This window comes from Dermacentor variabilis, chromosome 3 (assembly GCF_050947875.1).
Source record: "Dermacentor variabilis isolate Ectoservices chromosome 3, ASM5094787v1, whole genome shotgun sequence".
NCBI classification, from domain to species: Eukaryota; Metazoa; Arthropoda; class Arachnida; order Ixodida; family Ixodidae; genus Dermacentor; species Dermacentor variabilis.
The window spans coordinates 153,696,680-153,713,361 of NC_134570.1; the positions used below are offsets into that span (position 1 = coordinate 153,696,680).

The 16,682-nt window shown below is 47.4% G+C and overlaps 1 protein-coding gene across 1 annotated transcript in view; it reads right to left on the reverse strand.

Annotated features, from left to right (window-relative positions):
• Hip1 (Huntingtin interacting protein 1) overlaps positions 1-16,682 on the reverse strand; it is a 122,205-nt gene that overhangs the window by 14,174 nt on the left and 91,349 nt on the right. Inside the window, exons 25-29 of the mRNA XM_075686550.1 lie at positions 16,563-16,625; positions 15,368-15,468; positions 13,166-13,398; positions 4,051-4,112; positions 2,359-2,475 (exon numbers count right to left, since the gene is read on the reverse strand). Coding sequence (XP_075542665.1) covers positions 2,359-2,475; positions 4,051-4,112; positions 13,166-13,398; positions 15,368-15,468; positions 16,563-16,625 — 576 coding nt within the window. The remainder of the gene's footprint in view (positions 1-2,358; positions 2,476-4,050; positions 4,113-13,165; positions 13,399-15,367; positions 15,469-16,562; positions 16,626-16,682) is intronic.

The window sequence follows — 16,682 nt, forward strand, 5'->3', positions numbered from 1 at the left end:
ATGCGGCGAGCCGGAGCGGCTACTCTGTTCTTGGTTCCGCTGAGGGGGGCGGTTCCACTGTGGCGCACGTGAGCCGCCCGTGCTCCTTGTTAAATTCTGCCCAAAGGTGGCTGCCGGTTGTGAATTCCTTTTTTTCGAAGAATGCGAGAATGGTTTACGACACTGCCACAATGAAATTGCTTCGACCGAAGCAGAAAGCTCCTTTAGCTCTTCAGCCGCCTGCTCAAAATGAAGTGCAATTCAGAATTCTCGAATGAAAGTGTGGAACCCTCGAGCAGTAACCGCTCACGTACGCGAGTGGAAGCTACGCTGGCAAGGAATTGGTCCCGCAGAGCATCATCTTGCGAGGCAAACGAACAATGGGCCTCTTCGATTTTCGGAGTTCTGGCAGCCCGCTGGCAGCTAGATGGCAGCCAGTTAGTTCCGGTTCTGACAGGAAGTCACATGGGCTGGGACCCCAAGACAACCCGAACCTGCCCGAAGTTTGCAAAATCGAACGCCGGTACAGCTGGCCAAATGTAAACATGCTACCAGCATGGCAGCGCCCGTCGAGGCCGGCGCGCGCTCAGCGTAGTTGGCCCATTTATGCGTTGCCAGCTTGAAAATATATTGTTGCATTCAGGGATACTATCACTTTCGCGCGATTTCGCGCGACTCGGCGCAGGACGCGTACTCGGCCAATCTCGCTTGCGCAGCGCTACAGATGGCCTCCGACGCGGCGGATGAGAAGACGCGAAATCGTGATTGTATACTCGAAAGCGATAGCTGGAGGATCCCTGCTCGCAGCGATCACGTCGACCACCGGCGACATTTGATGAGTTGGCGTTGTGTCATCACAAGACATGAAAAAGCAGGTTATCGGGTACATCTAGCTCATACGCATAAAATTTCGCGTCGACCTGCTTGGGCTTCGATTTCGTAAAGTTTGTTGTGGCTGATGGTACTTCTCATTTAAGGAGCTGGGGACGCGGCTGGCGCATGAAAATGCACGTCGCATGTGACGAGCGAAACGTTTCACAAGAAAAACAACATTGGTCGCAATCATGAGAGCAATAAGCCAATGTACGTGTGTCTAAATGTACCGAGTGCAATCAGTGTATTCTTAGATCAACGGCCTGCAGTTCGAACACATATCGATTCCGAGCTGCCACAGCATACGACGGAGAGACGGAGCAAACACGGGCTAGCTGCAAGGCCTTCGCTAACTGCAGAGAAAGGAGATATACATACGCGAAATATGTGAAAAGGAACGCCAACAGAGAAATACGAACCCAAAATGTACCGCAATGAGTGAGTGAGCGTCTACAACTTGCGTGGAACACGATGCAGATAACATGCACGCATGAGAGCGCGGCGCGCTGTTCACCGCCGCGAAGAAGCAATCAGCTGGGGACACGCACACAAAAGCTTCAAACGGTTCACCACGGCTCGTATCACACCGCTTCGCGATGCGGAACGGTGCGTTAGTACCTAAAAAACGCTAGAAGTAAGGAAATCCGTGGATGACTTGTGCATCCATTAATGATGACTGTTTTTGTAAAAATGTGAGCGTTGCTGTATGCAGTTATTTCCGCAAGTTGTACATACAGATTTATTTCTTTCATTCCGAGCGGTTGTAATTAGGGGTGTGGTTTATACGTGGCGGCAGGTTAGATGTGGAAAAATACAGCAACTTGGTTGGATAGATTGGGGTATAAAAGGCGCAATAAATGCTCATTCCTTTGTCCCAAGAGCATGTTTGAGACCTCACGTTTGCTTTCAATGACCATTGAAACCAAAGGTCATCGAAATGCCCGTGCCTAATTGGCTCCCTTCCGTTTCTCACAGAAGAGGGCCGACGGGGCCCGTGGTCTACAATGATCCGATTTCAATAGTTCTTTAAGGTGCAAATGCCACTGCAGTAATATAGATAGCCTGTCCCAATATGCAGACTAAGGCAATGAGTGTGCAGTCCTTTATTCAACCACCAAGGCAATGAGTCGGCCTGCAACGGATTGGGCAGCAACAATGACGCAGCCAGTGATACCAAACATGGCAGTCGACACCTATCAAGCTGTTGAAACATTGAACACCAAGAAGAATGCACTGCAGTAGCGTCTGAAGTTTGGCTTGGTCCTGTTGGTACAGCTTCACGACAGGAAAGAAACAAAGTGTGAAAAATGGGACAACAGAATAGCAGACAAAGGAGTACGGTCTGCACTTTCTGGTCCCAGTTCTGGTGCAGTTTCTTTTCCTGTCATGGAATGCGCTAGCCCCTCCAAAAATATGTGGATCAAGTGCAACTTGCTGCAAGAGAGAAGGCAAGGAAGACAGACTGGAAGAAGCTCGCAGAGGGCGTCACAGCAAACGGTCCCTTACCTCAGGCGCATCGTCCCATCCCTCGCTGGCACCAGCCAGGTGGTAGTGGCGCTTGCGGAGTGCCGCCAGCTGCAGTCGTTCCCGCTCCAGGCTGCTCTCTAGTTCCAGGACACGGACCTGGTGCATCACCAAAAAAGGGTGAGGGAGTTTATGGTGGAGCCATTTGAGGGTATCGGTCTGCTAAGGCTAACAAAATGCACGTGCAGAACTTAAACAAGAAGTGACACGTTTCAGAAGTTGTAGAAACAGAATGACACGAGGCAAGTACGAATGTTGGGAAACAATTATCAGATATCTTAAAGGGACACTAAAGGATATTGTTGTTGGGCTACATTGATAGAGAATTTATCTCCGAGTCTACAATCCTTTTCTGTGTCCCAATATATCACTTTGTTGTGTAGAAAATCGCCGCCTAAGGTTCCTGCTGCTGCTCCTCAATTGGACCCACTAAAGGCCAACGTCACATGGGAGGCGGGGCACTGTCCACAACAGGTGAAGCCACTCCTGATTTTCCACTTTTGTCATTTTCTTGCTTACAAAAGCCTGTTCTCACTATGAATAATAAATTCGTTATTACAGAAGCCAAATATTTCAATCTAACTCAACTGTAACATTTTTCTTCAGTATCCCTCTAACACGATGCTAAATACAGCCTCAAAATGTCGCCCTGGCGTCAGCAACATCATTCTGACATGACACAGATAAAAATTTTGTGACTTTATTTTCTCTGCTAATAAACAACCTATTACAACAATAGTAATGAGAACAGAGTTTTAAAAAAATCCTTTACCTGTCTACAGTGATATAGCGTTTGCATTCAGTGTCTTTTTAAGCCAACAAACTGCGGAAACATAGCTGCACGAGCTGCTGCTGATAACACCAGTGGCTGTCACTAGAAGGCATTGCCAGCTAGACACTCGCACATTGTTAGCCTTAGCAGACTGATACCACAATGCTATGGCACTCGCACAAAAATCCCACACCAATGATACCCAAAACACGGAGTTCCTTGCCAACAAAATTTTACTTGCAAGTGCAAACACTTATAAAGGTACACAGGAAAACAAATTTCATGCACTCGATCATTAGATAGTAGAAATGGCGTTATCTCCCATCAAGCATGAAAATTTTTTGTGTGTGTTCCCAATACGTAGTGCACTGAGTACCTGTAACTATAGCTAATCACTTCCAACTTTTCTTAAGTCTTGCTAGGTTGGTTTATTGATTCGTGCAGTTTAACATCCAAAGACAACTCTGGGGCTACGAGACACTGTAGTTGAGAGCTTCGGGTTAACTTTGACGACCTCCCTTCCCCTGTGGGTTTCATTATTATGCACTTAAATTGTTGTCGTTGACATTATTTTCCTTTTGCTTCCATTGAAACATGGCCATCATGGCTGGGAATCAAACCCACGACCATATATGCTCAGGAGGAGAATGCCACAGTGAGTGAGTCACTGCAGCGGTATTATGTTGTTAATAGATTAAAGGTGTGTACTTAGGATCAACTTCTCAAGTGGACAGTAAGCACCTTAACCAAGCGGTACCCATGCCAGAGCTCTGCTCTGCCATTATCTCTGTGTTTGTTGCACAAGCAACAAAGGGTGTAATAAACTTCTGTTTTGTTAGATGGTAACAAGAATTTGTCCAAAAAATAAAGTGGGTGCAGTATCAAACACTAGCCAGCCATACCTGTGATTCCATTTCTAGTCTCTTGGCCTGGTGTAGTGTGATCCTAGAGAAATCAAGCACCTCTGAAAAAAAAAAAAGGCAGACAGCGCACAAAGTGAGAAACGGCAGAGTGGAACAACGTCAGTGAAGGCCCACATGCTTTTGACCTTAGATGGCACACAGCAGTTGGGTAGGTAACAGTTTCCTACAATCACCTAGAGGAAAGAGTGAACCAGTGATATTGCAACATGCTTGAGAATGCTGAGAAGTGAAGTCTTCAGATTGCTTTTCTTTTTCTACTGGAAAGCCAGGACGGTTCAAGGATGTGCCTGGCAACCGGTACCATGTCTGTCACAATACTTGAGTCTCTACAGCGTGCAAGATGACACTTTTATACAGCAAACTCCCATTAAGACGAATTCGGTTAAGCCAAATCCCAGGATTTATCGAGTAATGTTGGAATGTTAGGTTGGTTTTCCCTAAACTCAATGTAAAAATAATCCACTTAATATAAACCGCTGCACATGTACTCTTCGGTTAAAACGAACTTTCACAGTAACCGCCAGCACTGCCGACTCAGCACAGCGGGGATCGCAATCTGGGTGGGGCATCCACCAGACCAGAGGCAAAGTAAAAAACGCTTCCTGGAGCAGCGACGCAAAGCGAATCCCTTCGGCAGAGAGAGAGAGAATGAGAGAAATGAATCCCTGAAGTCGTGCAGAAGTTTCTCAGTGGAGCAGAAATAGCGATACACTCAAACTTCATTACAGTAAAAGCTCATCAATTCACAACTCGCTAATTTGAAATTTTGGATAATTCGAAGCAGCCACCACGATTTGTCCAACAATGTATTGAAAGCAATATGCAACGCATCCCGCTAATTCACGCTGAAATCCGCACCGCGACCGATAATTCGAACCACGCGCCATTGTGGATGGGGAAAATGCTGGTGCAAGAGAGCATGTTGGTGACGATCATCGCCGCGCAGCTTTGCTCTATCCCTCTGTGGCTGTCTGTTGCAGGTCGGTTCTCTCCCTCTCTCAAGACCTTCAAGATAAAAACGCGAACACGGCGCTGTATTTTTAAAATTTATTTTTTAATTGCAATAGCAATTATATGGACACTCCAAGCACATTTCTACGCCGGTGTCACCATCGCCGCACGCCCTACGCCGTACGTGTGAGTAAGAGCGTGCGAAGGGAGCCGAGGGAGCCGACGATCGTGGCTCAATCTTGCCTGCGTGAGAGGGACGAATGAGAAGAGGAAGTGCACTGTCTTGTCCCACGCGCGAGGCACCCAATGTTGCGACGTGTCAGAGAGGGGGAGGGGGAGAGGGGGGCATCATCTCTGGCTCTAACTGTGCATGTGGCGGCTGCGCGCGGTTGTACCTTGAGCGCGATCTGCGTTGGGGGCAGAGCATGGTGGTATTCTACCACCGTGGGGCAAAATCTAGTTGTGTTGGCTTTGTGCGTGCTGTGTGCTCTCGGCACTCACTTTGCATTGAAGCGATAGACAGCACGACTGTCACTTCGCTCGCCGCTGTCACCACGTTTCCTCACGCCAGCGTTTTGACAGCGAGTGTCCGTAGTAATCGGGTGCGATGTGTTCATGTTTGCTGTGTGCGCTGACACCATGCTTAGTATTTTATTTAGCAAGCTGATACGGCCAATAAAAGCACTATCCTTACTTCATACTGCTGTCTGCTAATTTGCTATTGCAATCGATGCTTCGCCTTTCAGACAAAACTGTGTCTTTTTTTTTTCTTTCTTTTTTCATGTCACATCCTGGATGCTACGCTCTTTATCTAAGAGGTGTCCTGCCGAGAAGCGGCACCAAGTAATGTCTATAACACGGCGGCCGTGAGGTTTATCGGCACCCGCAGTACCAAAAAGCATAGCCTTTGAGATTCATCGCTATTACTCAAAGGAAAGCATTGCTGGGATACGTGTTTGGATGCCACCTACGCGTATACTGGAACTCGGCAGCGTGCAGCCGGTGCATCTACGAAAGTACAACTGAGATCAACATTGCAGCACATTGTGGTGCGTTTCAAGAGTGCATTTTATAGCGCAGCTCTTGGTCCCCACGGCGTGCATCGGCGCGCTTCACGTGCTGCCAGTCACGCTACGGCGCTTGCGCTGCGCTAGCTGAAATGCCGTCCCTCGAAGACTTCGATGTGACCGCTGTTGGTTGTTCTCTTTGGAACATGTGATGAACGATTCCCAACCCGCGCACCGCTTTGAATGGCTGCCTGCGACTGTCGGCAAAGCAGTGTGGGCACCATTTTTTTTTCCACGCCATGCATTATGGGTCGGCGCGGTCGGCGCAACGAATGTGCGGATGCAGCAAAAGCCATCTCGACGTCGGGCACGTTAGCCACGTCCGGTTACGTTGGATGCGCCAGTGCACCAAACTATATACGTTGTTCTCGCCAACACGACGTAGTGTGTGTGTGCGCATGTTCAAGCTACGCAGGGCCATATACGCGTCTTAAAAGGACCCTGAAACGATTTTGACGATTTTGTACAAACGTACCGAGTTGTTAGAGTAGGTCCCTCTGATAATTAATTGATGCATCTAAGTGCTCCGCGTAAAGCATGTAAATTACAAAGTTTTAAAAATGTACATTGCTGCCAATCCCAGCACATCGCTAAGCTGAATTTTAAGCTGCCCTTACCAATTTGACATCATTTGCCCCAGTGACGTTAGTAGGGCGAGCTATTCGATTGGCTGCCCAGGGTGCATCACCAATAATTTTTCCAACTTTATGGTGAACAAATGTTGTTTGTAATAGTTGGAATGTTAGTTCATTTGTTTCTGTAAAAAGAAAGTAACAGAAAGAGAATGCACAAGAACAATTTCTCACTACACTTAAGCACTTCAGGCACAGAGCAAGCATCGTCTGCCTGTGTTACAACGTGCTCCATTTTGAGGAGAGCTCCACGGTCAGAGTCCGTCTCAGTCTTTTCGAGGGCACCATGATTCAACTTTGTTGCATTGTGGGCTGCAAACGCAGTGACTGGCAATATATCAAGCTGCGACATTGTGTCCCTTTGCAAGGTAGCAGATGAGCAGACTGGCTGTAGTGCATCAAACTATCGCTATCTGATCGGTGCCAGGATTTGTGCGTTTGGGGCACAAATCACCGGAGGATTATTAGACAGTTTTAGTTTAGCGTATGCTAAGCAGCGCACATTTCTTACAGTTTTAGTTGGCCTGCGAGATCTTCGGATTTCAGAGGCTATATGACGTCGTTGTGGCTATCGCCCGACTGTAGCGATAGGTGGTGCTGACATCTTGAATGTTTCTTTCGTTAGGCTTCGACTCGTTCAAAACAAGAAGCGATCTTGAAAACACCACAAGGTTACCCATAATACTCTGTCGTCGAAGCGGCCTGAGACTAAGCGAAAGCTGTTGACACAGTCATTTGCTACAAACGAAGTGCATTTTACAAAAGCAACGCCAAATTCACTTTGAAGTGGGCAGCCGGGACCACCACCATGTTTCACGCAAACTCCGCAAACCACGCAAAGACGCTAACACTAAATCTGAGAAATAGCGTGCATACACTATACGCTATGGGTCGTTTAGCATTCTTTCGGCGCATGTGCAGTGACGACCCGCTATTTTATAGCGTACGCAATGGTACAGCGTATGCTAAACTAAAACTGTCTATTACCACAATAGGGTTTTGAAAGTCCGGTATACGGGTAAGCGCAATGGGACAGGGCCCGGCCATTACTGTGCCGTTTCAAGAGATGAGCAGAAGCGCCAATGTGAACGGCCTGCATGGTGCAGCCACCTAGTGGCACAGAGCTCAACCACATGCAGTAGCAGTAACGAAATGTATTCTTCTTTGCTGCTAGTGTAAATTTTTCACAGGAGCGTAATCGTTTTTTACACTTGGTTAGACAAATATTAGCACTTTGTTTGGCCGATTAACCTCTGCGCCAACAGGTGGCTGGACCGTGCAGACCGATCAGGCCGCTCACGTACTTCTACGCTAAAGTTCCTTCATCAGCTTGAGTTTATGCCTCCATGCATCCGTCGAGACGCCCAGCTCACCTGTGGTTACTGGAATACCAGACACGTTCGGCAATGCGACAGAATGCTCGCAACGCAGGCTACTTCGATAGCTCTCGCTTAGGGTCGACTACCAAACAGCTGGTGGAGAGTTTGGAGAGGCTTCACACGCTCGCTCCTAGAGAACCGGAAGTCGACGACATGATGTGCCATTGTGACGCAGAGCCAGTGAAGGCGGTGCTTAGCCCCGACCACTCAGCAAACAAGTAGAGAAAATGCATGACTATGAAGGAGGGTAACTTGTAATCGTCCGTAGCTATCTTAATAGTAGACACTTCACACAAATTGTGGTGTGAATAATTAACTTTAGATGTACCCTACGCATCTATAAAATTTGTCAGAACCATTTCAAGGACCCTTTAACTGAGTGATTTCTTTCTCTGACTTTCGTTAGTTTGAATTTTGTATAATTCAAATTCTCATAGCATTCCTGCAGAATTTGAATTAACGAGCTTTTACTGTATAACAAAACGGGTTATAACAAAATCATGGACATAAAGAAGTAAATGAAATTCCCCTTGACATCCCCATAGAGTTCCGTGTATTTAAGACCTCGTTTTAGCACAGTGAAATTATCCTGCCAATGAATATATCAAAGTAGATTCGTCTCTGAATCCAAAAAGTACCCGACTGTTGTGCGCCAAGTACATCTCTTTCCACGGGGTTTGGCACTCCAGCGCATCAGTTCAAAACTCCCGCGTCCCTGCGTTGCATAAGTCATCAACACAGATGTAGCTGTGTACCTGCACCTAAGTGCGCCTGTGTAGATGTGCTCACCACTATCGCACATCTACACAGACATTTCTCTCTTGCGCATGCCTCGCTATGCGAGCTGCGCCATGCTGCGCTGCTACGTGCAGTGGTACGAAGGATCAGTGCATTCACTTCTACTGCGCAGCGTGCCACGCAGGCAGGCGCTGCTGGGCATGACCTCCGAGATCTCCCTGGCACAATCTGGGGGTCCCGCCCAGGCCGTGCATTCACTTCTCCCTCTCCCTGCCGTGCGCTGCACTGGCCAGCAGCTGAGTGTGGCCTCTGAGATTGCATTGGCAATGGTGCAATACTGGAGGCCACAAGCCAGCTGAGCAAAGCCGGCACGGCGAAGTTCACTTGCCTCCTCGATCACACAGTGGAGCGCTGTGTTGTGTGCCACGTGCTGTTCGACGAGCCATGTGGAAAGCGGATGCGAAAGACCATCAGAATGGAACAGAAGGCAGCTATCTAAAGGCTGTCATGTCAAGTGTCTCAAGTTGTGTGTTGCGCATGCTGAAGATTCTTTTGTTTTATTCAAATTTCATCATATGCACGGCCGTGTAGCAGTTCTGCGGGCCGCAATGCCCTCGTCTTTTCACAATTGTGCACTCGATTGAGCATATACAGTAGAACCTTGCTCATACATTTTGGAAGAAAGAAAGCACGAGAAAAAACGTACTAACCGGGAAAATGTGCGATCTGAATAACTAAAAAAATTTGACAAACTCAATTACTGTCAACATCTACGTAATGCGAAGCGTCGCACGAATTGTTTCGGCACGACACCACGCGCTTGAGTAGAGCTGGTGTTGCTCCGGCAGCCCAACACATTTTGTTGCTTTCCTATTGCATGGTGTTTTAAGAGGATGACAGGAGACCGAAATGAAATTGAGCAGGTGGGCGACACCAGAAGCTGCCGAAGCGAAACGTGATGCCCACATCGCGCCATCTGCAGAAGGAATGGCGGCAGGTTTGGATTATCGCCTACTAAAAGCGTGCAGTACGCTACCAATGGCACTACACACCATGCGCTGTAAAACAGATAGGTGAAGATGCTCATCGCAATAGGATTGGCAGTAATAGCAGTGAACGCTGCGCGTGACGACCTTGGAGAAAATTTGTTGGTGCCGAAATGAGAAACTGAGTGCACGCAGGTATGTTCACGCGAGACAGACGGGCTAGTATTACAGTAAAACCTCGTTAAACCGTACCCACTTAAACAGTAGTTTCGTTTTAAAAGTAGTAAAGTCAAATCCCCGACTCAGCGGCCATTGAACATAATGTGTTTCGTATCCGCATAAACCGTACCAGCTTACTGCGTACGCATCGGTTAAAACGTAGCGTTTGAACTTTTCGTTGCGCAAACACGGCGCTGCGCCCTCTCCATCGGGCGGCCCGGCAGAATAACACGCCTCAGAGATCGGAACAACGGCCTCCAAGCGCCCTGTGCGTTTGCGCGTGAAGCCACATCAACATCAACATCATTTCGACGCGGTGCCAGAGAGTGTTATGGCGTCGTGCAAGCGAGGACTCGCATCGTTCCGAAGCTTGGATAAAAAAGACGCCGGGTGCTCAGCATCGAAGAAAAATTAGACATCGTCCGTGCTATCGAACGTGACACGAAGAAGTCGGCGCTGACACGCAACAGGGATCTGCTGTTGACTACAGTGTGTGGCATTTGGAATTCGAAGAAGTTGCTCGGCAGCGCTGCTGCGACCGCGAAGATACGTCGGCTACGAGGTTTGACTTTTCGCCATCGTTGCCTCTGTTGTTGCCGAAGTGTCGACTAGCGACAGTGACGAGGACGACACGGAAAGCGATAGCACGGGCGATTCAGGCCCGACAGTGGCATAAGCTGCGCGTTGCGTCAGCCTCATGAATGCAATCGTCGCGACGACAATAGGGGCGCGATAACGTAACTCTATTCCAAATGAAAATTACTCCAAACTCCGGCACCTGTAATGAAAAAGGCGCCCCCGGGACTTCTGCAGCACTACTGCGCACATGCACGGTGAATACGTAACGCCAACGAGGAATCTGCCATGCGAGTGTTTGCCGAGAAGAGGGGGCTGGCTGAAAAGCTGGCACGCAGCTTCAGTAAGTTTGAGGCTGCTGTCGTCGGCGTGCTAGGCCGCCGCGGCATCAAACGAAAATAACGCTTTTGTCGCGCGAAGTGAATAAATACTGCATGTTTTTTTCCCCTTTCATCGCACTTTCTCTGAGTTCCGTTTTCGACAGGTAAGTGGGCGATCTCATGCTATTCGGTTAAACAGTACTACCGTTTAGTACGTACCTTTCCCGGGCTCCGGCCAACTACGGTTTAACGAGGTTTCACTGTACAACGAAGCTGTTGCGGCGGGCAGCTATATAGCATTCTCAAACGCGCATGTCTTACGCATTTTTTTGTTTACATGGGATCTAGTGGCTAGAAAATTTATCATACGATCTCAGTTTGGCAACATACTGAACGTTGGGAATGTATGAAAAGGTAAAAAATAAGAGTAACTCTATTGGGTCATTTTTTGTGTTATCGACTGCGAATGTTGGCACCGGGAAAACATATGTAACAGGAATATATGACATGAATATACAGTAAATGACAATCATGGACGTAACGAAGTAATGGATATACAGTTAAAGGTCAATATAACGAAATCGGTAAAACTGGCAATTTGCTTCGTTATATCAAAATTTCGTTGTATTAAAATTCAACCTTTTATGCAAATAAGCACAGTCGCCGATAGATCTTTTTTACATGAAAAAGAGGCCACAGAATTTTCCAAATTATCGGGCAACAGAATAAAGGAAATTTGAATGAGAAAACAATTCATTTTGATAAATTTGGGAGTCAGCGAAGAACGATATGGTTTCATGCCATGTACGTCGGCAATATCTTCTTGGCAACATGAATTAAGCAATGCCAGCCACGCTTTCGCGAGCACTCCGCCACTGCGCATCATGGAGTTGCCCACCCTGGGATAATGCTATCAGGAAACGTGCAGGCAGCAGGAAGTGAATGCTTCATCTGCCTCTCGCTCCAACATGTCACCGAAACTCGAGAATATGCGCATGCGTAATCTCGAGTTACACGCAGTAAGACAGCTTACATGGTGCCACGCTGTCTCTTTGCACACGCGGCAGATTACCTCTAAAGAAAGGTGCGTGGCTGCGTGTGCACTCAGCCGCGCTTCCAGCCACGCCCAGCCACTGCCGAGAAGCGCTCCAGAAATCGCAACGCTTGCCAACTTCCTCCCCCACTTTGCTCCTCCCTCACCCCCCAACTCCTCTCGCGTGCTTGATACCACGAGCTGGACGTGACTGAGGTGAGACAGCTGCATTCTCGGATGATCACTTTCAAAGATACTTTCACTTTGGCGATATTAGTGTGACTAGGACCGGATGCGTGAACGGGCGGCAGAATTGCCGCACTGTGATACAATAGTGTGCTTGGCACTGTGCGAGAAATGCCATTCTTCGGAGAAGCCGATGCATTGTGCGCTAGTGATGCGAAATTGAAAATGTCCCCGGAGGTGACGATCAAACCCAAAAATATGGCCCACCCTTTTTGCCCACATGTGGAATAAAGTTACCTATTTTCTGGCGAATCCAGTATTTCGGACTCATGATTATGCAGACATTTTTGGTGGTCTACGTGGAGCCCAAATTATTGGTCAGCAAATGTATTTGGACACACCTGGCATTTTGCTTCTTATTTCTTGGGGTACTTCTGATGAGCTGGACTTTTGATAAGATGAACAAGTTTTCCTGGTCCCTTTGAATTCGTCTTAAAGGGAGTCTACTGTACATTTAAACCTTCATATAACATGGATATAATGAATACTCGGACATAACAAAGTAAATCTAAAAGGTTTCATGACAATATCAGCATGTAAAGAATACATTAGAAATTTGCCGGAAGCAATGTTTGCTACCACAAACAGAAAAAACTGACCCAACGCAGTTACACTTCTTTTTTGCCAATTAATATCTTTCCGGAAATCATGATCTTTCAGGACTAACGTTCAGTACATAACCAAACTGCAATCATGAAATACATTTTACAGGCCGCTAGATCTCGCGCGAACAAGGGAAAGCGGCATATGTAGTGGAGAGCAGCAGGTGCCCGCCACGCTAGCTTCCCTGCAGTATTTGCCCGCTTACGTCACATGAAAATTCCAGTACACACTCAAGTTTTCACTTGTAGTATCAGCAAATGTCCTCGCTCTCAAATGTTTTGCTCTGTTGTAGGACACCATGGGAGCCAAGCTGCCTTCCATTGTGGGTAGGAACAGTGTCTCACCAGAGTCTTCAACAAGGTGAGCACAGGCCTTGGCAGTGGCCACCACATTCCCCGTCGCCTGGGAGACACCCTTGGAGGCCAATCCCAGCGCTGATAGCCGAGTTGAGCCGCGGTCAGCCTTCACACGCGAGGCAACCACCAGCTGCGCAGTTGCACCCGCGATCTCTTGGCTGGCCACCACCAGTTCCTCGAACTTCCCGCCGCCACTGGACACGACACGGTCTGCCGCGTCCCTGGAATCATAAATTGACGAGGCAAGATGACCTTTGGACACTATTAGGCCATCCACGCAAGAGAAAGTTTGCAATTACCCAAATCTGAAAAGGTTAGTTGTCATTCTGGCACCCAAGGCGCATCACAGTTTTAAGGGAATAAATATAGCGAACACGACCCGGCTTTGGTTAGCGTGAAACCCGTCAAACTGTGTGCATTCTTGTCAGTCCATCGTGCAGCATGTCGCTGTGCAGTCATCACAAGTGGCGACGACGATGACTAGCGAACCAGACCAACAGAACACACTTAACGCCAGCATGCCTTTCGTCGGGAAGCTGGACACACTCGGCCCGAGCACATCAGAGTGGGCAAAATACAGTGAGCGTGTCAAACTTTAGTTCACCGCAAATGACATTGCAAGTGACAAGCAGACAGCTGTGTTTTTGACATGCTGCGGTCCGCAGTCGTGCTCCCTGCTATGGAGCCTCCTAGCAACAGCCAAGCCTGCCCAAACAGGCCTGATCGAAAACCTTCACTGTACTAAGCAAGCACTACCTCCTCGCGTGTTGGAACTGGTAGTGAGTTTCAAGTATTTCTTGAGGCACCGAAAGAGAGGGAGACTGTAAGTGATTACACTGAGTTGCTGAAGAAATTGGCTGCAAACTGCAATTTTGCAACATTTTGAAAGAATATGTTGTGCAACCAGATCGTGAGTGCCATCAACGATGTACCCATGCAAGCCCGTCTGTTGGAAACAACGGATTTGAATTTCGAAACAGCGAAGGACTGCGTGAAGGACTGCGTGATAGCTATGAAGGCTGCATGTAAAGATTCTCACACATTGATCAGCCGGCAAGCTCAGGTACTACATGATGAAGCTCCAGAGCAAGCGAACACTGTGGCCTCGAGGCAAAATGGCAGAGGCTGCTGCTTTCATTGTGAGGAAGGCCGTCTTGAACACTTGTATGGGCACAGGAACACCACCTCTCATAACTGCGGGCAGAAAGGATACCTGGATAATTTCAAATCTCAATTCTAGAACTTGTTCAAGAATGAGAAATCCTGGAAGAGCAGCCTCTCATGGCTTCCCAGTTCCACTCCACTCGCCGCACCGGTACTAGATATCACTCCATGACCAAGGCTCAATGTAGCACTACGGCCACACTCTAAGCAACGAGCTTGCCATTTTGTGCCAGATGGAAATGAAAATTCCAACAGTGAAGTGCATGGTTTCTGCACACAATAGTGAAAACCAATGGGCAAGAGGCACCATGACCAAGCTGTCAAGACTGAGGGGAGGGCAACAAATGTGCAAGTGATCAATTGATTCATGGGGTCTAACTCCCCAAGGCAATGCAAAGGCTATAAGAGGCCCCATTGTAGGGTTGGGAAATAATTTTTGTGGCTTAATGTTCTAATGTCTAACATGCAGTCAAGGTTCTGTACATGGTGCTCTTTGTATTTCACGTTCATCGGAACATGGTCACCATAGCAGGGACTCGAACCTGCAACTTCGTGCTCAGGAGCAGCTCGATGCCATGGCCACCGTAGCGGGTGGCAGTTGCCCTAGCCTGCCTTCTCGCGCAAGAGTCAGAAATGATATCTTTGAAGAATTCAAATGCATATCTCTCTTTGATGACAAAGGACATAAGCTTTAGAAAAAAAAGGATTATGATGTAGATCTGTTTTTCTGAAACACCGGCTTCAAGCAATGTGACCATGTACACAAGATGCTCAATCATTAGAAGTATCCTGAACAACAGCACAATGGCAGATGGAAAAATAAACTGTTATTGTGCAAAGGAGAACTGACATCTACCCGAATTGTAGCATGAAGCCGCACAGGAAGCCCATACGGGTTTCTCAGAAAGAAAGCTTATGACTTTGTGATACAATTCGGGTGTAAATCAATGGGGATGTTAAAATGCCAACAACCAAGCCAAATGCCACAAACAAGGCATCACGCTCAAACAGACTGCAGAGACTTACACGAGGAACTTGGCTCCAAGGCCAACCACCTTGGCAGCCGAGATGAGACCCTCGGCCCAGCGGTGGTTCCGACTGTAAAACTCCTTCTTTGATGCAGAGCCCTGGGCAGGAGAGAACGGCACAACAAACCTGGTTTTGAAAGATGCTGTTCGTGTAAACGTGCACACTGCAATTTCGCTTGCTTAACATGGATGCCATTCCTGTATGATGCAATACTGGAATAGCTCATGCGTTTTATGTATCAGCCACTTATGGGCACAACTATCAGGTGAACGAATGCAATGATGAAAGACAGCAATAGCATACAAGAACGCACTGTTTATATGCCTGCCCTTCTTGGCTCTGCTGCTTCCAGTACATCAGGCAATTGGATCATTCTTCTTTGTAATTGTCTTTGCAAGATGGGAATTGTAATATGGCTTAATGATGCAGTGTAACTATTAAAAAGCCCTGAAGTCAGTCAACAGCTGTTGGATGCCATGCTCATTGTAAGCCTCCTGCACCATAAACACCACGGAATGACCCACAAATACGTTTCTGCTAAAGGATGCCCCTACGAACATTCCATGGTAGTGTGCTGGAATAGTTTCCTGCTTCTGCAAGAAGTCACCCAGTGAGAGTGCGCTGTGCCTATGCACATCTCGGCACATATTTTTGGGTAATTTAGCCACCATCATCAAACATAATAATAATAATAATAAATTAAATAAATAATATTTTACCTTACAACATGTTTCTGACCAAACCTTCAAGAAAAACAAGACGACCAAAGGTCCAAAACCTTTTGGTCAGCTTCAGCAGCAGCCAAAACTGCACAAGAACCTTGATATCTTTAAGTGTGTGCACTTTCTGAAACATTTCTTTTGTCGATAGCTGTTCCGATACTCGGCTAAAAAGTGGCTGACTTCCTTTTCTGCACTAATCGCCATGGGCCTATTTATGTCCATTGCAGGATGAAAGTCTCTTCCAGCAAATCTCCAATTACATCTGTCTAGTGCCAGCTGATCCCATTTTATGCCTGCGTGTTTTCTCGTCTGTAATTTCACTACATCCCATTTCCTCCACTCTGTATTCTTAAAATTTCAATTGGCCACTATAGGCAGCTTTTAGAGAGGCTTTCTCTCTCCCCCTCTTTCATTAACAACAGATTCATGCAACCAAAGTCATAGTGTTCCACCAGGTCCCTGGAGCTCACCTTCTCTTTGGCCACTATCTCTTCTTGGAGGTGCTTGGAGCTCTTGACCAGCTCTCGTATGGCCTGTATGTCAGCGACAACAGAGTAAGACGGCAAGCCAAGCAAGAGAGACAAGTTCTT